Source organism: Pristiophorus japonicus, chromosome 8, assembly GCF_044704955.1.
Source record: "Pristiophorus japonicus isolate sPriJap1 chromosome 8, sPriJap1.hap1, whole genome shotgun sequence".
Taxonomy (NCBI): Eukaryota; Metazoa; Chordata; class Chondrichthyes; family Pristiophoridae; genus Pristiophorus; species Pristiophorus japonicus.
In genome coordinates this window covers 150,559,971-150,585,283 of record NC_091984.1, presented here as the reverse complement: position 1 = coordinate 150,585,283, position 25,313 = coordinate 150,559,971, and the positions used below count along the sequence as shown (strand labels likewise).

The 25,313-nt window shown below is 48.6% G+C and overlaps 1 protein-coding gene across 1 annotated transcript in view; it reads right to left on the bottom strand.

Annotated features, from left to right (window-relative positions):
• Positions 1 to 248: 248 nt before the first annotated feature.
• Positions 249 to 25,313, bottom strand: part of LOC139269185 (Golgi-associated RAB2 interactor protein 2-like) — a 65,359-nt gene continuing 40,294 nt past the window's right edge. Inside the window, exons 4-5 of the mRNA XM_070888277.1 lie at positions 3,027 to 3,288; positions 249 to 399 (exon numbers count right to left, since the gene is read on the bottom strand). Coding sequence (XP_070744378.1) covers positions 249 to 399; positions 3,027 to 3,288 — 413 coding nt within the window. The remainder of the gene's footprint in view (positions 400 to 3,026; positions 3,289 to 25,313) is intronic.

Below are 25,313 nucleotides of genomic sequence, written 5' to 3'. Positions count from 1 at the left end.
ACACTTCAGACACTTCCGTCACTTCAGACACTTCAGTCACGTCCGCCAAGTCCGTCACTTCAGTCACTTCTGTCACTTCCGTCACTTCCGCCACTTCCGTCACTTCCGTCACTTCCGTCACTTCAGACACTTCAATCACTTCAGTCACTTAAATCACTTCAGTCACTTCCGTCACTTCAGTCACTTCAGACACTTCAGACACTTCAGACACTTCAGACACTTCCGTCACTTCAGACACTTCCGTCACTTCAGACACTTTCGTCACGTCCGCCAAGTCCGTCACTTTCGTCACTTTCGTCACTTTCGTCACTTTCGTCACTTTCGTCACTTTCGTCACTTTCGTCACTTTCGTCACTTTCGTCACTTTCGTCACTTCCGTCACTTCCGTCACTTCCGCAACTTCAGTCACTTCAGTCACTTACGTCACTTACGTCACTTTAGTCACTTTAGTCACTTTAGTCACTTTAGTCACTTTAGTCACTTCCGTCACTTCCGTCACTTCCGCAACTTCCGTCACTTCCGTCACTTCCGTCACTTCCGTCACTTCAGTCACTTCAGTCACTTCCGTCACTTTAGTCACTTTAGTCACTTCCGTCACTTCCGTCACTTCCGCAACTTCCGTCACTTCCGTCACTTCCGTCACTTCAGTCACTTCAGTCACTTCCGTCACTTCAGTCACTTCAGTCACTTCCGTCACTTTAGTCACTTTAGTCACTTCCGTCACTTCCGTCACTTCCGCAACTTCCGTCACTTCCGTCACTTCCGTCACTTCAGTCACTTCCGTCACTTTAGTCACTTCCGTCACTTCCGTCACTTCCGCAACTTCCGTCACTTCCGTCACTTCCGTCACTTCAGTCACTTCAGTCACTTCCGTCACTTCAGTCACTTTAGTCACTTCCGTCACTTCCGTCACTTCCGCAACTTCCGTCACTTCCGTCACTTCCGTCACTTCAGTCACTTCCGTCACTTCCGTCACTTCCGTCACTTTAGTCACTTTAGTCACTTCCGTCACTTCCGTCACTTCCGCAACTTCCGTCACTTCCGTCACTTCCGTCACTTCAGTCACTTCCGTCACTTCCGTCACTTTAGTCACTTCCGTCACTTCCGTCACTTCCGCAACTTCCGTCACTTCCGTCACTTCCGTCACTTCAGTCACTTCCGTCACTTCCGTCACTTTAGTCACTTTAGTCACTTCCGTCACTTCCGTCACTTCCGCAACTTCCGTCACTTCCGTCACTTCCGTCACTTCAGTCACTTCCGTCACTTCCGTCACTTTAGTCACTTTAGTCACTTCCGTCACTTCCGTCACTTCCGCAACTTCCGTCACTTCCGTCACTTCCGTCACTTCAGTCACTTCAGTCACTTCCGTCACTTTAGTCACTTTAGTCACTTCCGTCACTTCCGTCACTTCCGCAACTTCCGTCACTTCCGTCACTTCAGTCACTTCAGTCACTTCCGTCACTTTAGTCACTTCCGTCACTTCCGTCACTTCCGTCACTTCCGCAACTTCCGTCACTTCCGTCACTTCCGTCACTTCAGTCACTTCCGTCACTTTCGTCACTTTAGTCACTTTAGTCACTTCCGTCACTTCCGCAACTTCCGTCACTTCCGTCACTTCCGTCACTTCCGTCACTTCAGTCACTTCAGTCACTTCCGTCACTTTAGTCACTTTAGTCACTTCCGTCACTTCCGTCACTTCCGCAACTTCCGTCACTTCCGTCACTTCCGTCACTTCAGTCACTTCAGTCACTTCCGTCACTTCAGTCACTTCAGTCACTTCCGTCACTTTAGTCACTTTAGTCACTTCCGTCACTTCCGTCACTTCCGCAACTTCCGTCACTTCCGTCACTTCCGTCACTTCAGTCACTTCCGTCACTTTAGTCACTTCCGTCACTTCCGTCACTTCCGCAACTTCCGTCACTTCCGTCACTTCCGTCACTTCAGTCACTTCAGTCACTTCCGTCACTTCAGTCACTTTAGTCACTTCCGTCACTTCCGTCACTTCCGCAACTTCCGTCACTTCCGTCACTTCCGTCACTTCAGTCACTTCCGTCACTTCCGTCACTTCCGTCACTTTAGTCACTTTAGTCACTTCCGTCACTTCCGTCACTTCCGCAACTTCCGTCACTTCCGTCACTTCCGTCACTTCAGTCACTTCCGTCACTTCCGTCACTTTAGTCACTTCCGTCACTTCCGTCACTTCCGCAACTTCCGTCACTTCCGTCACTTCCGTCACTTCAGTCACTTCCGTCACTTCCGTCACTTTAGTCACTTTAGTCACTTCCGTCACTTCCGTCACTTCCGCAACTTCCGTCACTTCCGTCACTTCCGTCACTTCAGTCACTTCCGTCACTTCCGTCACTTTAGTCACTTTAGTCACTTCCGTCACTTCCGTCACTTCCGCAACTTCCGTCACTTCCGTCACTTCCGTCACTTCAGTCACTTCAGTCACTTCCGTCACTTTAGTCACTTTAGTCACTTCCGTCACTTCCGTCACTTCCGCAACTTCCGTCACTTCCGTCACTTCAGTCACTTCAGTCACTTCCGTCACTTTAGTCACTTCCGTCACTTCCGTCACTTCCGTCACTTCCGCAACTTCCGTCACTTCCGTCACTTCCGTCACTTCAGTCACTTCCGTCACTTTCGTCACTTTAGTCACTTTAGTCACTTCCGTCACTTCCGCAACTTCCGTCACTTCCGTCACTTCCGTCACTTCAGTCACTTTAGTCACTTTAGTCACTTTAGTCACTTTAGTCACTTCCGTCACTTTCGTCACTTTCGTCACTTTCGTCACTTTCGTCACTTTCGTCACTTTCGTCACTTTCGTCACTTCCGCCACTTCCGCAACTTCCGTCACTTCCGTCACTTCAGTCACTTCAGTCACTTCAGTCACTTCAGTCACTTCAGTCACTTTAGTCACTTTAGTCACTTTAGTCACTTTAGTCACTTTAGTCACTTCCGTCACTTCAGTCACTTCAGACACTTCAGACACTTCAGACACTTCAGACACTTCAGACACTTCAGACACTTCCGTCACTTCAGACACTTTAGTCACGTCCGCCAAGTCCGTCACTTCAGTCACTTCTGTCACTTTCGTCACTTTCGTCACTTTCGTCACTTTCGTCACTTTCGTCACTTTCGTCACTTTCGTCACTTTCGTCACTTTCGTCACTTTCGTCACTTTCGTCACTTTCGTCACTTTCGTCACTTTCGTCACTTTCGTCACTTCCGCCACTTCCGCAACTTCCGTCACTTCCGTCACTTCAGTCACTTCAGTCACTTCAGTCACTTCAGTCACTTCAGTCACTTTAGTCACTTTAGTCACTTTAGTCACTTTAGTCACTTCAGACACTTCAGTCACTTCTGTCACTTCCGACACTTCTGACACTTCTGACACTTCCGTCACTTCCGACACTTCAGATACTTCCGACACTTCCGTCACTTCCGACACTTCCGACACTTCCGACACTTCCGACACGTCCGACACTTCCGACACATCCGTAAGTTCCATCACTTGAGACACTTCAGTCACTTCAGACACTTCAGTCACTTCCGTCACGTCCGTCACTTCAATCACTTCCGTCACTTCCGCCACTTCCGCAACTTCCGTCACTTCCGTCACTTCAGTCACTTTAGTCACTTTAGTCACTTTAGTCACTTCAGTCACTTCCGTCACTTCAGTCACTTCAGTCACTTCAGACACTTCAGACACTTCCGTCACTTCAGACACTTTAGTCACGTCCGCCAAGTCCGTCACTTCAGTCACTTCTGTCACTTTCGTCACTTCCGTCACTTCCGCCACTTCCGCAACTTCCGTCACTTCCGTCACTTCAGTCACTTCAGTCACTTCAGTCACTTTAGTCACTTTAGTCACTTTAGTCACTTCAGACACTTCAATCACTTCAGACACTTCAGTCACTTCTGTCACTTCCGACACTTCTGACACTTCCGTCACTTCCGACACTTCAGATACTTCCGACACTTCAGATACTTCCGACACTTCCGTCACTTCCGACACTTCCGACAATTCCGACACGTCCGACACTTCCGACACATCCGTAAGTTCCATCACTTGAGACACTTCAGTCACTTCAGACACTTCAGACACTTCCGTCACTTCCGTCACTTCAGACAGTTCAGTCACTTCAGTCACTTCCGTAAGTTCCGACACGTCAGACACTTCTGTCACTTCCGTAAGTTCCGACACTTAAGACACTTCAGTCACTTCAGACACTTCAGTGACTTCCGACACTTCTGTCACTTCAGTCACTTCAGACAGTTCAGTCACATCCGTAAGTTCCGTCACTTCAGTCACTTCCGTCACTTCCGTAAGTTCCGACATTTCAGACACTTCCGTCACTTCCGTAAGTTCCGACACTTCAGACACTTCAGTCTCTTCAGACACTTCAGTCACTTCCGTCACTTCAATCACTTCAGTCACGTCCGTCACTTCCGTCACATCCGCCACTTCCGTCACTTCCGTCACTTCAGACACTTCAATCACTTCAGTCACTTAAATCACTTCAGTCACTTCAGTCACTTCCGTCACTTCAGTCACTTCAGACACTTCAATCACTTCAGTCACTTAAATCACTTCCGTCACTTCAGTCACTTCAGACACTTCAGTCTCTTCAGACACTTCAGTCACTTCCGTCACTTCAATCACTTCCGTCACTTCAGACACTTCAGTCACGTCCGCCACTTCCGCCACTTCCGTCACTTCCGTCACTTCAGACACTTCAATCACTTCAGTCACTTAAATCACTTCGGTCACTTCCGTCACTTCAGACACTTCCGTCACTTCAGACACTTCAGTCACGTCCGCCAAGTCCGTCACTTCAGTCACTTCTGTCACTTCCGACACTTCTGACACTTCCGTCACTTCCGACACTTCCGCCACTTCCGTCACTTCAGACACTTCAATCACTTCAGTCACTTAAATCACTTCAGTCACTTCCGTCACTTCAGACACTTCAGACACTTCAGACACTTCAGTCACTTCAGTCACTTCAGTCACTTCAGACACTTCAGTCACTTCAGTCACTTCAGTCACTTCAGACACTTCAGAAACTTCCGTCACTTCAGACACTTCAGTCACGTCCGCCAAGTCCGTCACTTCAGTCACTTCCGTCACTTCCGCCACTTCCGCAACTTCCGTCACTTCCGTCACTTCAGTCACTTCAGACACTTCAATCACTTCAGTCACTTCTGTCACTTCCGACACTTCCGACACTTCTGACACTTCCGTCACTTCCGACACTTCAGATACTTCCGACACTTCCGTCACTTCCGACACTTCAGACACTTCAGTCACTTCCATCACTTCAGTCATTTCAGTCACTTCAGACACTTCCGGCACTTCCGTCACTTCAGTCACTTCCGTCACTTCCGTCACTTCAGTCACTTTAGTCACTTTAGTCACTTCAGACACTTCAATCACTTCAGACACTTCAGTCACTTCTGTCACTTCCGACACTTCTGACACTTCCGTCACTTCCGACACTTCAGATACTTCCGACACTTCAGATACTTCCGACACTTCCGTCACTTCCGACACTTCCGACAATTCCGACACGTCCGACACTTCCGACACATCCGTAAGTTCCATCACTTGAGACACTTCAGTCACTTCAGACACTTCAGACACTTCCGACACTTCCGTCACTTCCGTCACTTCAGACAGTTCAGTCACTTCAGTCACTTCCGTAAGTTCCGACACTTCAGACACTTCTGTCACTTCCGTAAGTTCCGACACTTAAGACACTTCAGTCACTTCAGACACTTCAGTGACTTCCGACACTTCTGTCACTTCAGTCACTTCAGACAGTTCAGTCACATCCGTAAGTTCCGTCACTTCAGTCACTTCCGTCACTTCCGTAAGTTCCGACATTTCAGACACTTCCGTCACTTCCGTAAGTTCCGACACTTCAGACACTTCAGTCTCTTCAGACACTTCAGTCACTTCCGTCACTTCAATCACTTCCGTCACTTCAGACACTTCAGTCACGTCCGTCACTTCCGTCACTTCCGCCACTTCCGTCACTTCCGTCACTTCCGTCACTTCCGTCACTTCAGACACTTCAATCACTTCAGTCACTTAAATCACTTCAGTCACTTCCGTCACTTCAGTCACTTCCGTCACTTCCGTCACTTCAGTCACTTCCGTCACTTCAGTCACTTCAGACACTTCAATCACTTCAGTCACTTAAATCACTTCAGACACTTCCGTCACGTCCGCCAAGTCCGTCACTTCAGTCACTTCTGTCACTTCCGTCACTTCCGCCACTTCCGCAACTTCTGTCACTTCAGTCACTTTAGTCACTTCAGACACTTCAATCACTTCAGTCACTTAAATCACTTCCGTCACTTCAGTCACTTCAGACACTTCAGACACTTCAGTCTCTTCAGACACTTCAGTCACTTCAGTCACTTCCGTCACTTCAATCACTTCCGTCACTTCAGACACTTCAGTCACGTCCGTCACTTCCGTCACTTCCGCCACTTCCGCCACTTCCGTCACTTCCGTCACTTCAGACACTTCAATCACTTCAGTCACTTAAATCACTTCGGTCACTTCCGTCACTTCAGACACTTCCGTCACTTCAGACACTTCAGTCACGTCCGCCAAGTCCGTCACTTCAGTCACTTCTGTCACTTCCGACACTTCTGACACTTCCGCCACTTCCGTCACTTCAGACACTTCAATCACTTCAGTCACTTAAATCACTTCAGTCACTTCAGACACTTCAGACACTTCAGACACTTCAGTCACTTCAGTCACTTCCGTCACTTCAGTCACTTCAGACACTTCAGAAACTTCCGTCACTTCAGACACTTCAGTCACGTCCGCCAAGTCCGTCACTTCAGTCACTTCCGTCACTTCCGTCACTTCCGCCACTTCCGCAACTTCCGTCACTTCCGTCACTTCAGTCACTTTAGTCACTTCAGACACTTCAATCACTTGAGTCACTTAAATCACTTCCTTCACTTCAGTCACTTCAGACACTTCAATCACTTCAATCACTTCTGTCACTTCCGACACTTCCGACACTTCTGACACTTCCGTCACTTCCGACACTTCAGATACTTCCGACACTTCCGTCACTTCCGACACTTCAGTCACTTCCATCACTTCAGTCATTTCAGTCACTTCAGACACTTCCGGCACTTCCGTCACTTCAGTCACTTCCGTCACTTCCGTCACTTCCGTCACTTCCGTATGTTCCAACACTTCAGACACTTCCGTCACTTCAGTCACTTCCATCACTTCTGTCACTTCCGTCACTTCAGTCACTTCTGTCACTTCCGTAAGTTCCGACACTTCAGACACTTCAGTCACTTCAGTGACTTCCGACACTTCTGTCACTTCAGTCACTTCAGGCAGTTCAGTCACTTCCGTAAGTTCCTTCACTTCAGACACTTCCGTCACTTCCGTCACTTCCGTAAGTTCCGACACTTCAGACACTTAACTGACTTCCGCAAGTTTCTACACTTCAGACACTTAAGTCACTTCACTCACTTCAGTCACTTCCATCAATTCCAGCACTTCCATCACTTCAGTCACTTCCGTCACTTCAGTCACTTCCGTCACTTCCGACACTTCCGACACTTCCGACACTTCCGACACTTCCGACACTTCCGTCACTTCCGTCACTTCAGTCACTTCCGTCACTTCCGTCACTTCTGACACTTCCGTCACTTCAGACACTATCGTCACTTCCGTCACTTCTGTCACTTCCGTCACTTCCGTCACTTCCGTCACTTCAGAAACTTCCCACACTTCCGTCACTTCAGACACATCCCACTCTTCCCACACTTCCGTCACTTCAGTCACTACCGGCACTTCCGTCACTTCAGTCACTTCAGTCACTTCCGTCACTTCAGTCACTTCAGTCACTTCAGACACTTCCCACACTTCCGTCACTTCAGACACTACCGGCACTTCGAACACTTCCGACACTTCCGACACTTCCGACACTTCCGTCACTTCCGTCACTTCCGTCACTTCTGCCACTTCTGCCACTTCCGTCACTTCAGTCACTTCAGTCACTTCAGACAATTCACACACTTCACACACTTCCCACACTTCCCACACTTCCGTCACTTCAGTCACTACCGGCACTTCTGTCACTTCAGTCACTTCAGTCACTTCCGTCACTTCAGTCACTTCAGTCACTTCAGACACTTCCCACACTTCCGTCACTTCAGACACTACCGGCACGTCCGTCACTTCAGTCACTTCCGTCACTTCGAACACTTCCAACACTTCCAACACTTCCGACACTTCCGACACTTCCGACACTTCCGACACTTCCGACACTTCCGTCACTTCCGTCACTTCTGCCACTTCTGCCACTTCCGTCACTTCAGTCACTTCAGACACTTCACACACTTCACACACTTCACACACTTCACACACTTCACACACTTCACACACTTCACACACTTCCGGCACTTCCGACACTTCCGACACTTCCGACACTTCCGACACTTCCGACACTTCCGTCACTTCCGTCACTTCCGACACTTCAGTCACTTCAGACACTTCCGTCACTTCCGTCACTTCCGTCACTTCCGTCACTTCAGACACTTCATCACTTCCGTCACTTCATTCACTTCCGACACTTCCGACACTTCCGACACTTCAGTCACTTCAGACACTTCCGTCACTTCCGTCAGTTCAGTCACTTCAGACACTTCATCACTTCCGTCACTTCATTCACTTCCGACACTTCCGACACTTCCGACACTTCAGTCACTTCAGACACTTCCGTCACTTCCGTCAGTTCAGTCACTTCCGTCACTTCCGTCACTTCCGACACTTCCGACACTTCCGACACTTCCGACACTTCCGACACTTCAGTCACTTCAGTCACTTCCGTCATTCCGACACTTCAGTCAATTCAGACAATTCATACACTTCAGTAACTTCAGACACTTCAGTCACTTCCGAAACTTCCGTCACTTCAGTCACTTCAGTCACTTCAGACACTTCCGTCACTTTCGTCACTTCAGTCACTTCAGTCACTTCCGTCACTTCCGTCATTCCGACACTTCAGACAATTCATACAATTCATACACTTCAGTAACTTCAGACACTTCCGTCACTTCCGTCACTTCCGACACTTCCGACACTTCCGACACTTCAGACACTTCAGACACTTCCGTCACTTACGTCACTTCCGTCACTTCCGACACTTCCGACACTTCAGTCACTTCAGACACTTCCGTCACTTCCGTCACTTCCGTCACTTCCGTCATTCCGACACTTCAGACAATTCAGACAATTCATACACTTCAGTAACATCAGACACTTCCGTCACTTCCGTCACTTCAGTCACTTCCGACACTTCCGACACTTCCGTCACTTCAGACACTTCAGTTACTTCTGACACTTCAGACACTTCAGACACTTCAGACACTTCAGTCACTTCAGTCACTTCCGTCACTTCAGACACTTCAATCACTTCCGTCACTTACGTCACTTCCGTCACTTCCGACACTTCAGTCACTGCAGTCACTTCAGTCACTTCCGTCACTTCCGTCACTTCAGACAATTCAGTCACTTCAGTCACTTCCATCACTTCCGTCACTTCAGACACTTCAGTCACTTCAGTCACTTCCGCCACTTCAGTCACTTCCGTCACTTCCGTCACATCCGACACTTCAGTCACATCCGTAAGTTCCGTCACTTCAGACACTTCAGTCACTTCAGACACTTCCATAAGATCCGACATTTCAGACACTTCTGACACTTCCGACACTTCACTCACATCCGTAAGTTCCGTCACTTGAGACACTTCAGTCACTTCAGTCACTTCCGACACTTCAGACACCTCCGGCACTTCCCACACTTCCGACACTTCAGACACTTCAGACACTTCAGTTACTTCTGACACTTCAGACACTTCAGACACTTCAGACACTTCAGACACTTCAGTCACTTCAGTCACTTCAGTCACTTCCGTCACTTCAGACACTTCAATCACTTCAGTCACTTCCGTCACTTCATTCACTTCCGTCCCATCAGTCACTTCAGACACTTCAGACACTTCAGTCACTTCAATCACTTCAGTCACTTCCGTCACTTCCGTCACTTCAGTCACTTCAGTCACTTCCGTCATTCCGACACTTCAGACAATTCAGACAATTCATACACTTCAGTAACTTCAGACACTTCCGTCACTTCCGTCACTTCAGTCACTTCCGACACTTCAGTCACTTCCGTCACTTCCGTCACTTCAGACAATTCAGTCACTTCAGTCACTTCCATCACTTCCGTCACTTCAGACACTTCAGTCACTTCAGTCACTTCAGTCACTTCCGTCACTTCCGCCACTTCAGTCACTTCCGTCACTTCCGACACTTCAGTCACATCCGTAAGTTCCGTCACTTGAGACACTTCAGTCACTTCAGACACTTCCATAAGATCCGACATTTCAGACACTTCTGACACTTCCGACACTTCACTCACATCCGTAAGTTCCGTCACTTGAGACACTTCAGTCACTTCAGTCACTTCCGACACTTCAGACACTTCCGGCACTTCCCACACTTCCGACACTTCAGACACTTCAGTTACTTCTGACACTTCAGATACTTCTGACACTTCAGACACTTCAGACACTTCAGACACTTCAGTCACTTCAGTCACTTCCGTCACTTCAGACACTTCAATCACTTCAGTCACTTCCGTCACTTCATTCACTTCCGTCCCATCAGTCACTTCAGACACTTCAGACACTTCAGTCACTTCAATCACTTCAGTCACTTCCGTCACTTCCGTCACTTCAGTCACTTCAGTCACTTCCGTCATTCCGACACTTCAGACAATTCAGACAATTCATACACTTCAGTAACTTCAGACACTTCCGTCACTTCAGTCACTTCCGACACTTCAGTCACTTCCGTCACTTCCGTCACTTCAGACAATTCAGTCACTTCAGTCACTTCCGTCACTTCCGTCACTTCAGACACTTCAGTCACTTCAGTCACTTCCGTCACTTCCGCCACTTCAGTCACTTCCGACACATCAGTCACATCCGTAAGTTCCGTCACTTGAGACACTTCAGTCACTTCAGTCACTTCAGACACTTCCATAAGATCCGACATTTCAGACACTTCTGACACTTCCGACACTTCACTCACATCCGTAAGTTCCGTCACTTGAGACACTTCAGTCACTTCAGTCACTTCCGACACTTCAGACACTTCCGGCACTTCCCACACTTCCGACACTTCAGACACTTCCGACACTTCAGTTACTTCTGACACTTCAGACACTTCAGACACTTCAGACACTTCAGACACTTCAGACACTTCAGTCACTTCAGTCACTTCAGTCACTTCCGTCACTTCAGACACTTCAATCACTTCAGTCACTTCCATCACTTCATTCACTTCCGTCCCATCAGTCACTTCAGACACTTCAGACACTTCAGTCACTTCAATCACTTCAGTCACTTCCGTCACTTCCGTCACTTCAGTCACTTCAGTCACTTCCGTCATTCCGACACTTCAGACAATTCAGACAATTCATACACTTCAGTAACTTCAGACACTTCCGTCACTTCCGTCACTTCAGTCACTTCCGACACTTCAGTCACTTCCGTCACTTCCGTCACTTCAGACAATTCAGTCACTTCAGTCACTTCCATCACTTCCGTCACTTCAGACACTTCAGTCACTTCAGTCACTTCCGTCACTTCCGCCACTTCAGTCACTTCCGTCACTTCCGACACATCCGACACTTCAGTCACATCCGTAAGTTCCGTCACTTGAGACACTTCAGTCACTTCAGTCACTTCAGACACTTCCATAAGATCCGACATTTCAGACACTTCTGACACTTCCGAAACTTCACTCACATCCGTAAGTTCCGTCACTTGAGACTCTTCAGTCACTTCAGTCACTTCCGACACTTCAGACACTTCCGGCACTTCCCACACTTCCGACACTTCAGACACTTCAGTTACTTCTGACACTTCAGACACTTCAGACACTTCAGACACTTCAGTCACTTCCGTCACTTCAGACACTTCAATCACTTCAGTCACTTCCGTCACTTCATTCACTTCCGTCCCATCAGTCACTTCAGACACTTCAGACACTTCAGTCACTTCAATCACTTCAGTCACTTCCGTCACTTCATTCACTTCCGTCCCATCAGTCACTTCAGAGACTTCAGACACTTCCGATACTTCCGACACTTCCGTAACTTCCGTCGCTTCCGTCGCTTCCGTCGCTTCAGTCGCTTCAGTCACTTCCATCACTTCAGACACTTCAGACACTTCCGACACTTCCGACACTTCCGACACTTCCGACACTTCCGACACTTCCGACACTTCCGACACTTCAGACACTTCCGAAACTTCGGTCACTTCAGACACTTCCGCCACTTCCGTCACTTCAGTCACTTCAGACACTTCAGACACTTCAGACACTTCAGACACTTCCGGCATTTCCGACACTTCCGTCACTTCCGACACTTCCGACACTTCCGACACTTCCGACACTTCCGACACTTCCGACACTTCCGACACTTCCGTCACTTCCGGCAATTCAGAAACTTCGGTCACTTCAGACACTACCGTCACTTCCGGCACTTCAGAAACTTTGGTCACTTCCGGCACTTCCGTCACTTCCGACACTTCCGACACTTCAGACACTTCAGACGCTTCAGTCGCTTCAGTCACTTCCATCACTTCAGACACTTCAGACACTTCAGACACTTCAGAAACTTCCGACACTTCCGACACTTCCGACACTTCCGACACTTCGGTCACTTCGGTCACTTCAGACACTTCCGCCACTTCCGTCAACTTCAGTCACTTCAGACACTTCAGACACTTCCGACACTTCCGACACTTCCGACACTTCCGACACTTCCGTCACTTCCGTCATTTCCGGCAATTCAGAAACTTCGGTCACTTCAGACACTTCCGTCACTTCCGGCACTTCAGAAACTTCGGTCACTTCAGACACTTCCGACACTTCCGACACTTCCGACACTTCCGACACTTCAGTCACTTCAGACACTTCAGACACTTCCGACACTTCCGACACTTCCGACACTTCCGACACTTCCGACACTTCCGGCAATTCAGAAACTTCGGTCACTTCAGACACTTCCGTCACTTCCGGCACTTCCGTCACTTCCGACACTTCCGACACTTCCGACACTTCCGACACTTCCGACACTTCCGACACTTCAGACACTTCAGTCACTTCCGTCACTTCTTTCACTTCCGTCCCTTCAGTCAATTCAGTCACTTCCGTCACTTCCGAGACATCCGTCACTTCAGTCACTTCCGTTACTTCCGACACTTCAGACACTTCAGTCACTTCAGTCACTTCCGTCACTTCATTCACTTCCGTCCCTTCAGTCACTTCAGTCACTTCCGTCACTTCCGTCACTTCCGACACTTCCGACACTTCCGACACTTCCGTCACTTCAGTCACTTCCGTTACTTCCGACAATTCCGTCACTTCAGACAATTCCGTCACTTCCGTAACTTCCGTCACTTCAGTCACTTCAGTCACTTCAGTCATTTCCGACATTCCGACACTTCAGACAATTCATACAATTCATACACTTCAGTAACTTCAGACACTTCCGTCACTTCCGTCACTTCCGTCACTTCCATCATTTTCGTCACTTCAGACACTTCAGTCACTTCAGTCACTTCCTTCACTTCCGCCACTTCCGCCACTTCAGACACTTCAGTCACTTCCGTCACTTCCGACACTTCCGACACTTCAGTCACATCCGTAAGTTCCGTCACTTGAGACACTTCAGTCACTTCAGACACTTCAGACACTTCCGTAAGTTGCAACACTTCAGACACTTCCATCACTTCCGTCACTTCCGTAAGTTCCGACACTTCAGACACGTCAGTCACTTCAGAGACTTCTGACACTTCTGTCACTTCAGTCACTTCAGACACTTCTGTCACATCCGTAAGTTCCGTCACTTGAGACACTTCAGTCACTTCAGTCACTTCAGACACTTCAGACACTTCAGACACTTCAGACACTTCAGACACTTCCCACACTTCCCACACTTCCCACACTTCCCACACTTCCCACACTTCCCACACTTCCGTCACTTCAGACACTACCGGCACTTCCGTCACTTCAGTCACTTCAGTCACTTCAGTCACTTCCGACACTTCAGAAACTTCGGTCACTTCAGACACTTCCGCCACTTCCGTCACTTCAGTCACTTCAGACACTTCCGACACTTCAGACACTTCCGACACTTCCGACACTTCCGACACTTCCGACACTTCCGACACTTCAGACACTTCAGACACTTCAGTCACTTCAGTCACTTCCGTCACTTCTTTCACTTCCGTCCCTTCAGTCAATTCAGTCACTTCCGTCACTTCCGAGACATCCGTCACTTCAGTCACTTCCGTTACTTCCGACTCTTCTGTCACTTCAGACAATTTAGTCACTTCCGACACTTCAGACACTTCAGTCACTTCCGTCACTTCATTCACTTCCGTCCCTTCAGTCACTTCAGTCACTTCCGTCACTTCCGTCACTTCAGTCACTTCCGTTACTTCCGACAATTCCGTCACTTCAGACAATTCCGTCACTTCCGTAACTTCCGTCACTTCAGTCACTTCAGTCACTTCAGTCACTTCAGTCATTTCCGACATTCCGACACTTCAGACAATTCATACAATTCATACACTTCAGTAACTTCAGACACTTCCGTCACTTCCGTCACTTCCGTCACTTCAGTCACTTCCGTCACTTCCGTCACTTCCGTCACTTCCGTCACTTCCATCATTTTCGTCACTTCAGACACTTCAGTCACTTCAGTCACTTCCTTCACTTCCGCCACTTCCGCCACTTCAGACACTTCAGTCACTTCCGTCACTTCCGACACTTCCGACACTTCAGTCACATCCGTAAGTTCCGTCACTTGAGACACTTCAGTCACTTCAGACACTTCAGACACTTCCGTAAGTTGCAACACTTCAGACACTTCCATCACTTCCGTCACTTCCGTAAGTTCCGTCACTTCAGACACGTCAGTCACTTCAGAGACTTCTGACACTTCTGTCACTTCAGTCACTTCAGTCACTTCAGACACTTCTGTCACATCCGTAAGTTCCGTCACTTGAGACACTTCAGTCACTTCAGACACTTCAGACACTTCAGACACTTCAGACACTTCAGACACTTCAGACACTTCAGACACTTCCCACACTTCCCACACTTCCCACACTTCCGTCACTTCAGACACTACCGGCACTTCCGTCACTTCAGTCACTTCAGTCACTTCAGTCACTTCCGACACTTCCGACACTTCAGAAACTTCGGTCACTTCAGACACTTCCGCCACTTCCGTCACTTCAGTCACTTCCGACACTTCCGACACTTCCGACACTTCCGACACTTCCGACACTTCCGACACTTCAGACACTTCAGACACTTCAGGCACTTCAGTCACTTCCGTCACTTCTTTCACTTCCGTCCCTTCAGTCAATTCAGTCACTTCCGTCACTTCCGAGACATCCGTCACTTCAGTCACTTCCGTTACTTCCGACACTTCTGTCACTTCAGACAATTTAGTCACTTCCGACACTTCAGACACTTCAGTCACTTCAGTCACTTCCGTCACTTCATTCACTTCCGTCCCTTCAGTCACTTCAGTCACTTCAGTCACTTCCGTCACTTCAGTCACTTCCGTCACTTCAGTCACTTCCGTTACTTCCGACAATTCCGTCACTTCAGACAATTCCGTCACTTCCGTAACTTCCGTCACTTCAGTCACTTCAGTCACTTCAGTCATTTCCGACATTCCGACACTTCAGACAATTCATACAATTCATACACTTCCGTCACTTCAGTCACTTCCGTTACTTCCGACAATTCCGTCACTTCAGACAATTCCGTCACTTCCGTAACTTCCGTCACTTCAGACACTTCAGTCACTTCAGTCACTTCAGACACTTCAGACACTTCAGACACTTCAGACACTTCCCACACTTCCGTCACTTCCGTCACTTCAGACACTACCGGCACTTCCGTCACTTCAGTCACTTCAGTCACTTCAGTCACTTCCGACACTTCAGAAACTTCGGTCACTTCAGACACTTCCGCCACTTCCGTCACTTCAGTCACTTCAGACACTTCAGACACTTCCGGCACTTCCGACACTTCCGACACTTCCGACACTTCCGACACTTCAGTCACTTCCGTCACTTCAGTCACTTCAGTCACTTCCGTCATTCCGACACTTCAGACAATTCAGACAATTCATACACTTCAGTAACTTCAGACACTTCCGTCACTTCCGTCACTTCAGTCACTTCCGACACTTCCGACACTTCCGTTACTTCCGTCATTTCAGACAATTCAGTCACTTCCGTCACTTCCGACACATCCGACACTTCAGTCACATCCGTAAGTTCCGTCACTTGAGACACTTCAGTCACTTCAGTCACTTCAGACACTTCCATAAGATCCGACATTTCAGACACTTCTGACACTTCCGACACTTCACTCACATCCGTAAATTCCGTCACTTGAGACACTTCAGTCACTTCAGTCACTTCAGACACTTCAGACACTTCAGACACTTCCGGCACTTCCCACACTTCCGACACTTCCGACACTTCCGACACTTCCGACACTTCACTCACATCCGTAAATTCCGTCACTTGAGACACTTCAGACACTTCCGGCACTTCCCACACTTCCGACACTTCCGACACTTCACTCACATCCGTAAATTCCGTCACTTGAGACACTTCAGACACTTCAGTTACTTCTGACACTTCAGACACTTCCGACACTTCAGTCACTTCCGTCACTTCAGTCACTTCAGTCACTTCCGTCATTCCGACACTTCAGACAATTCAGACAATTCATACACTTCAGTAACTTCAGACACTTCCGTCACTTCCGTCACTTCAGTCACTTCCGACACTTCCGACACTTCCGTTACTTCCGTCATTTCAGACAATTCAGTCACTTCCGTCACTTCCGACACATCCGACACTTCAGTCACATCCGTAAGTTCCGTCACTTGAGACACTTCAGTCACTTCAGTCACTTCAGACACTTCCATAAGATCCGACATTTCAGACACTTCTGACACTTCCGACACTTCACTCACATCCGTAAATTCCGTCACTTGAGACACTTCAGTCACTTCAGTCACTTCAGACACTTCAGACACTTCAGACACTTCCGGCACTTCCCACACTTCCGACACTTCCGACACTTCCGACACTTCCGACACTTCCGACACTTCCGACACTTCACTCACATCCGTAAATTCCGTCACTTGAGACACTTCAGACACTTCCGGCACTTCCCACACTTCCGACACTTCCGACACTTCACTCACATCCGTAAATTCCGTCACTTGAGACACTTCAGACACTTCAGTTACTTCTGACACTTCAGACACTTCAGACACTTCAGACACTTCAGACACTTCAGACACTTCAGTCACTTCCGTCACTTCAGACACTTCCGTCCCATCAGTCACTTCAGACACTTCAATCACTTCAGTCACTTCCGTCACTTCATTCACTTCCGTCCCATCAGTCATTTCAGACACTTCAGACACTTCAGTCACTTCAATCACTTCAGTCACTTCCGTCACTTCATTCACTTCCGTCCCATCAGTCACTTCAGACACTTCAGACACTTCCGATACTTCTGACACTTCCGTAACTTACGTCGCTTCCGTCGCTTCCGTCGCTTCAATCGCTTCAGTCACTTCCATCACTTCAGACACTTCAGACACTTCCGGCACTTCCGGCACTTCCGACACTTCCGACACTTCCGACACTTCCGACACTTCCGACACTTCCGACACTTCCGGCATTTCCGACACTTCCGACACTTCCGACACTTCCGTCACTTCCGGCAATTCAGAAACTTCGGTCACTTCAGACACTACCGTCACTTCCGGCACTTCAGAAACTTTGGTCACTTCCGGCACTTCCGGCACTTCCGACACTTCCGACACTTCCGACACTTCAGTCACTTCAGACACTTCAGACACTTCCGACACTTCCAACACTTCCGACACTTCCGACACTTCCGACACTTCCGACACTTCCGACACTTCAGACACTTCAGACACTTCAGTCACTTCCGTCACTTCCGTCGCTTCAGTCGCTTCAGTCACTTCCATCACTTCAGACACTTCAGACACTTCAGACACTTCAGAAACTTCCGACACTTCCGACACTTCCGACACTTCCGACACTTCCGACACTTCCGACACTTCCGACACTTCCGACACTTCGGTCACTTCAGACACTTCCGCCACTTCCGTCAACTTCAGACACTTCCAGCACTTCCGACACTTCCGACACTTCCGACACTTCCGTCACTTCCGTCACTTCGGTCACTTCAGACACTTCCGACACTTCCGACACTTCCGACACTTCCGACACTTCCGACACTTCCGACACTTCCGACACTTCCGACACTTCAGTCACTTCCGACACTTCAGACACTTCAGACACTTCAGACACTTCTGGCACTTCCGACATTTCAGACACTTCTGACACTTCCGACACTTCACTCACATCCTTAAAATTCCGTCACTTGAGACACTTCAGTCACTTCAGTCACTTCCGACACTTCAGACACTTCCGGCACTTCCCACACTTCCGACACTTCCGACATTTCACTCACATCCGTAAATTCCATCACTTGAGACACTTCAGACACTTCCGGCACTTCCCACACTTCCGACACTTCCGACACTTCACTCACATCCGTAAATTCCGTCACTTGAGACACTTCAGACACTTCAGTTACTTCTGACACTTCAGACACTTCAGACACTTCAGTTACTTCTGACACTTCAGTCACTTCCGTCACTTCAGACACTTCCGTCCCATCAGTCACTTCAGACACTTCAATCACTTCAGTCACTTCCGTCACTTCATTCACTTCCGTCCCATCAGTCACTTCAGACACTTCAGACACTTCAGTCACTTCAATCACTTCAATCACTTCCGTCACTTCATTCACTTCCGTCCCATCAGTCACTTCAGACACTTCAGACACTTCCGATACTTCCGACACTTCCGTAACTTCCGTCGCTTCCGTCGCTTCCGTTACTTCCATCACTTCAGACACTTCAGACACTTCCGACACTTCCGACACTTCCGTCACTTCCGTCACTTCCGGCAATTCAGAAACTTCGGTCACTTCAGACACTACCGTCACTTCCGGCACTTCAGAAACTTTGGTCACTTCCGGCACTTCCGTCACTTCCGACACTTCCGACACTTCCGACACTTCCGACACTTCCGACACTTCAGACACTTCAGACACTTCAGACAATTCAGTCACTTCAGTCACTTCCGTCACTTCCGTCGCTTCAGTCGCTTCAGTCACTTCCATCACTTCAGACACTTCAGACACTTCAGAAACTTCCGACACTTCCGACACTTCCGACACTTCCGACACTTCTGACACTTCGGTCACTTCGGTCACTTCAGACACTTCCGCCACTTCCGTCAACTTCAGACACTTCAGACACTTCCGGCACTTCCGACACTTCCGACACTTCCGACACTTCCGACACTTCCGACACTTCCGACACTTCCGACACTTCCGACACTTCCGGCACTTCCGGCACTTCCGGCACTTCAGAAACTTCGGTCACTTCAAACACTTCCGTCACTTCCGACACTTCCGTCACTTCCGACACTTCCGACACTTCCGACACTTCCGACACTTCCGACACTTCAGACACTTCAGACACTTCAGACACTTCAGTCACTTCCGTCACTTCTTTCACTTCCGTCCCTTCAGTCAATTCAGTCACTTCCGTCACTTCCGAGACATCCGTCACTTCAGTCACTTCCGTTACTTCCGTTACTTCCGACACTTCTGTCACTTCTGTCACTTCAGACAATTTAGTCACTTCCGACACTTCAGACACTTCAGTCACTTCAGTCACTTCCGTCACTTCATTCACTTCTGTCCCTTCAGTCACTTCAGTCACTTCCGTCACTTCATTCACTTCCGTCCCTTCAGTCACTTCAGTCACTTCCGTCACTTCCGTCACTTCCGACACTTCCGACACTTCCGTCACTTCCGTCACTTCCGTTACTTCCGACAATTCCGTCACTTCAGACAATTCCGTCACTTCCGTCACTTCCGTCACTTCAGTCACTTCAGTCACTTCAGTCACTTCAGTCACTTCAGTCATTTCCGACATTCCGACACTTCAGACAATTCATACAATTCATACACTTTAGTAACTTCAGACACTTCCGTAACTTCCGTCACTTCCGTCACTTCAGTCACTTCAGACACTTCCGTCATTTCCGTCACTTCAGTCACTTCAGTCACTTCCGTCACTTCCGTCACTTCCGTCACTTCCATCATTTTCGTCACTTCAGACACTTCAGTCACTTCAGTCACTTCCTTCACTTCCGCCACTTCCGCCACTTCAGACACTTCAGTCACTTCCGACACTTCCGACACTTCCGACACTTCAGTCACATCCGTAAGTTCCGTCACTTGAGACACTTCATTCACTTCAGACACTTCAGACACTTCCGTAAGTTGCAACACTTCAGACACTTCCGTCACTTCCGTCACTTCCGTAAGTTCCGACACTTCAGACACTTCAGTCACTTCAGAGACTTCTGACACTTCTGTCACTTCAGTCACTTCAGACACTTCTGTCACATCCGTAAGTTCCGTCACTTGAGACACTTCAGTCACTTCAGTCACTTCAGTCACTTCAGACACTTCAGACACTTCAGACACTTCAGACACTTCAGACACTTCAGACACTTCCCACACTTCCCACACTTCCCACACTTCCGTCACTTCAGACACTACCGGCACTTCCGTCACTTCAGTCACTTCAGTCACTTCAGTCACTTCAGTCACTTCCGACACTTCAGAAACTTCGGTCACTTCAGACACTTCCGCCACTTCCGTCACTTCAGTCACTTCAGACACATCAGACACTTCAGACACTTCCGGCACTTCCGTCACTTCCGACACTTCCGACACTTCAGTCACTTCAGACACATCAGACACTTCAGACACTTCCGGCACTTCCGACACTTCCGACACTTCCGACACTTCAGTCACTTCCGTCACTTCCGTCACTTCCGTCACTTCAGTCACTTCAGTCACTTCCGTCATTCCGACACTTCAGACAATTCAGACAATTCATACACTTCAGTAACTTCAGACACTTCCGTCACTTCCGTCACTTCAGTCACTTCCGACACTTCCGACACTTCCGACACTTCCGACACTTCAGACAATTCAGTCACTTCAGTCACTGCAGTCACTTCAGTCACTTCCGTCACTTCCGTCACTTCAGACAATTCAGTCACTTCAGTCACTTCCGTCACTTCCGTCACTTCAGACACTTCAGTCACTTCCGTCACTTCCGCCACTTCAGTCACTTCCGTCACTTCCGACACATCCGACACTTCAGTCACATCCGTAAGTTCCGTCACTTGAGACACTTCAGTCACTTCAGTCACTTCAGACACTTCCATAAGATCCGACATTTCAGACACTTCTGACACTTCCGACACTTCACTCACATCCGTAAATTCCGTCACTTGAGACACTTCAGTCACTTCAGTCACTTCCGACACTTCAGACACTTCCGGCACTTCCCACACTTCCGACACTTCCCACACTTCACTCACATCCGTAAATTCCGTCACTTGAGACACTTCAGACACTTCAGACACTTCAGTCACTTCAGTCACTTCCGTCACTTCCGTCACTTCCGTCACTTCAGACACTTCAGACACTTCAGACACTTCCGTCCCATCAGTCACTTCAGACACTTCAATCACTTCAGTCACTTCCGTCACTTCATTCACTTCCGTCCCATCAGTCATTTCAGACACTTCAGACACTTCAGTCACTTCAATCACTTCAGTCACTTCCGTCACTTCATTCACTTCCGTCCCATCAGTCACTTCAGACACTTCAGACACTTCAGTCACTTCAATCACTTCAGTCACTTCCGTCACTTCATTCACTTCCGTCCCATCAGTCACTTCAGACACTTCAGACACTTCCGATACTTCCGACACTTCCGTAACTTCCGTCGCTTCCGTCGCTTCCGTCGCTTCAGTCACTTCCATCACTTCAGACACTTCAGACACTTCCGACACTTCCGACACTTCCGACACTTCCGTCACTTCCGTCACTTCCGGCAATTCAGAAACTTCGGTCACTTCAGACACTACCGTCACTTCCGGCACTTCAGAAACTTTGGTCACTTCCGGCACTTCCGTCACTTCCGACACTTCCGACACTTCCGACACTTCCGACACTTCCGACACTTCAGTCACTTCAGACACTTCAGACACTTCCGACACTTCCGACACTTCAGACACTTCAGACACTTCAGTCACTTCAGTCACTTCCGTCACTTCCGTCACTTCAGTCGCTTCAGTCACTTCCATCACTTCAGACACTTCAGACACTTCAGACACTTCAGAAACTTCCGACACTTCCGACACTTCCGACACTTCCGACACTTCCGACACTTCAGTCACTTCCGACACTTCCGACACTTCCGACACTTCCGTCACTTCCGTCACTTCCGGCACTTCAGAAACTTCGGTCACTTCAAACACTTCCGTCACTTCCGACACTTCCGTCACTTCCGACACTTCCGACACTTCCGACACTTCCGACACTTCCGACACTTCAGACACTTCAGACACTTCAGTCACTTCCGTCACTTCTTTCACTTCCGTCCCTTCAGTCAATTCAGTCACTTCCGTCACTTCCGAGACATCCGTCACTTCAGTCACTTCCGTTACTTCCGACACTTCTGTCACTTCAGACAATTTAGTCACTTCCGACACTTCAGACACTTCAGTCACTTCCGTCACTTCAGTCACTTCAGTCACTTCCGTCACTTCCGTCACTTCCGACACTTCCGACACTTCCGACACTTCCGTCACTTCCGTCACTTCCGTTACTTCCGACAATTCCGTCACTTCAGACAATTCCGTCACTTCCGTCACTTCCGTCACTTCAGTCACTTCAGTCACTTCAGTCACTTCAGTCATTTCCGACATTCCGACATTCCGACACTTCAGACAATTCATACAATTCATACACTTTAGTAACTTCAGACACTTCCGTCACTTCCGTCACTTCCGTCACTTCAGTCACTTCAGACACTTCCGTCATTTCCGTCACTTCAGTCACTTCAGTCACTTCCGTCACTTCCGTCACTTCCATCATTTTCGTCACTTCAGACACTTCAGTCACTTCAGTCACTTCCTTCACTTCCGCCACTTCCGCCACTTCAGACACTTCAGTCACTTCCGTCACTTCCGACACTTCCGACACTTCCGACACTTCTGACACTTCAGTCACATCCGTAAGTTCCGTCACTTGAGACACTTCAGTCACTTCAGACACTTCAGACACTTCCGTAAGTTGCAACACTTCAGACACTTCCGTCACTTCCGTCACTTCCGTAAGTTCCGACACTTCAGAGACTTCTGACACTTCTGTCACTTCAGTCACTTCAGACACTTCTGTCACATCCGTAAGTTCCGTCACTTGAGACACTTCAGTCACTTCAGTCACTTCAGACACTTCAGACACTTCAGACACTTCCCACACTTCCCACACTTCCGTCACTTCAGACACTACCGGCACTTCCGTCACTTCAGTCACTTCAGTCACTTCCGACACTTCAGAAACTTCGGTCACTTCAGACACTTCCGCCACTTCCGACACTTCCGACACTTCCGACCCTTCAGTCACTTCCGTCACTTCCGTCACTTCAGTCACTTCAGTCACTTCCGTCATTCCGACACTTCAGACAATTCAGACAATTCATACACTTCAGTAACTTCAGACACTTCCGTCACTTCCGTCACTTCAGTCACTTCCGACACTTCCGACAATTCAGTCACTTCAGTCACTGCAGTCACTTCAGTCTCTTCCGTCACTTCCGTCACTTCAGACAATTCAGTCACTTCAGTCACTTCCGTCACTTCAGACACTTCAGTCACTTCCGTCACTTCCGCCACTTCAGTCACTTCCGTCACTTCCGACACATCCGACAGTTCCGTCACTTGAGACACTTCAGTCACTTCAGTCACTTCAGACACTTCCATAAGATCCGACATTTCAGACACTTCTGACACTTCCGACACTTCACTCACATCCGTAAATTCCGTCACTTGAGACACTTCAGTCACTTCAGTCACTTCCGACACTTCAGACACTTCCGGCACTTCCCACACTTCCGACACTTCCCACACTTCACTCACATCCGTAAATTCCGTCACTTGAGACACTTCAGACACTTCCGGCACTTCCCACACTTCCGACACTTCCGACACTTCACTCACATCCGTAAATTCCGTCACTTGAGACACTTCAGACACTTCAGTTACTTCTGACACTTCAGACACTTCAGACACTTCAGTCACTTCAGTCACTTCCGTCACTTCAGACACTTCAGACACTTCCGTCCCATCAGTCACTTCAGACACTTCAATCACTTCAGTCACTTCCGTCACTTCATTCACTTCCGTCCCATCAGTCATTTCAGACACTTCAGACACTTCAGACACTTCAGTCACTTCAATCACTTCAGTCACTTCCGTCACTTCATTCACTTCCGTCCCATCAGTCACTTCAGACACTTCAGACACTTCCGATACTTCTGACACTTCCGTAACTTCCGTCGCTTCCGTCGCTTCAGTCGCTTCAGTCACTTCCATCACTTCAGACACTTCAGACACTTCAGACACTTCAGACACTTCCGGCACTTCCGGCACTTCCGACACTTCCGACACTTCCGACACTTCCGACACTTCCGACACTTCCGTCACTTCAGACACTTCCGCCACTTCCGTCACTTCAGTCACTTCAGACACTTCAGACACTTAAGACACTTCCGACACTTCCGACACTTCCGGCAATTCAGAAACTTCGGTCACTTCAGACACTACCGTCACTTCCGGCACTTCAGAAACTTTGGTCACTTCCGGCACTTCCGGCACTTCCGACACTTCCGACACTTCAGACACTTCAGACACTTCAGACACTTCCGACACTTCCGACACTTCCGACACTTCAGACACTTCAGTCACTTCCGTCACTTCCGTCGCTTCAGTCGCTTCAGTCACTTCCATCACTTCAGACACTTCAGACACTTCAGACACTTCCGACACTTCCGACACTTCCGACACTTCCGACACTTCCGACACTTCAGAAACTTCGGTCACTTCAGACACTTCCGCCACTTCCGTCAACTTCAGTCACTTCAGACACTTCAGACACTTCAG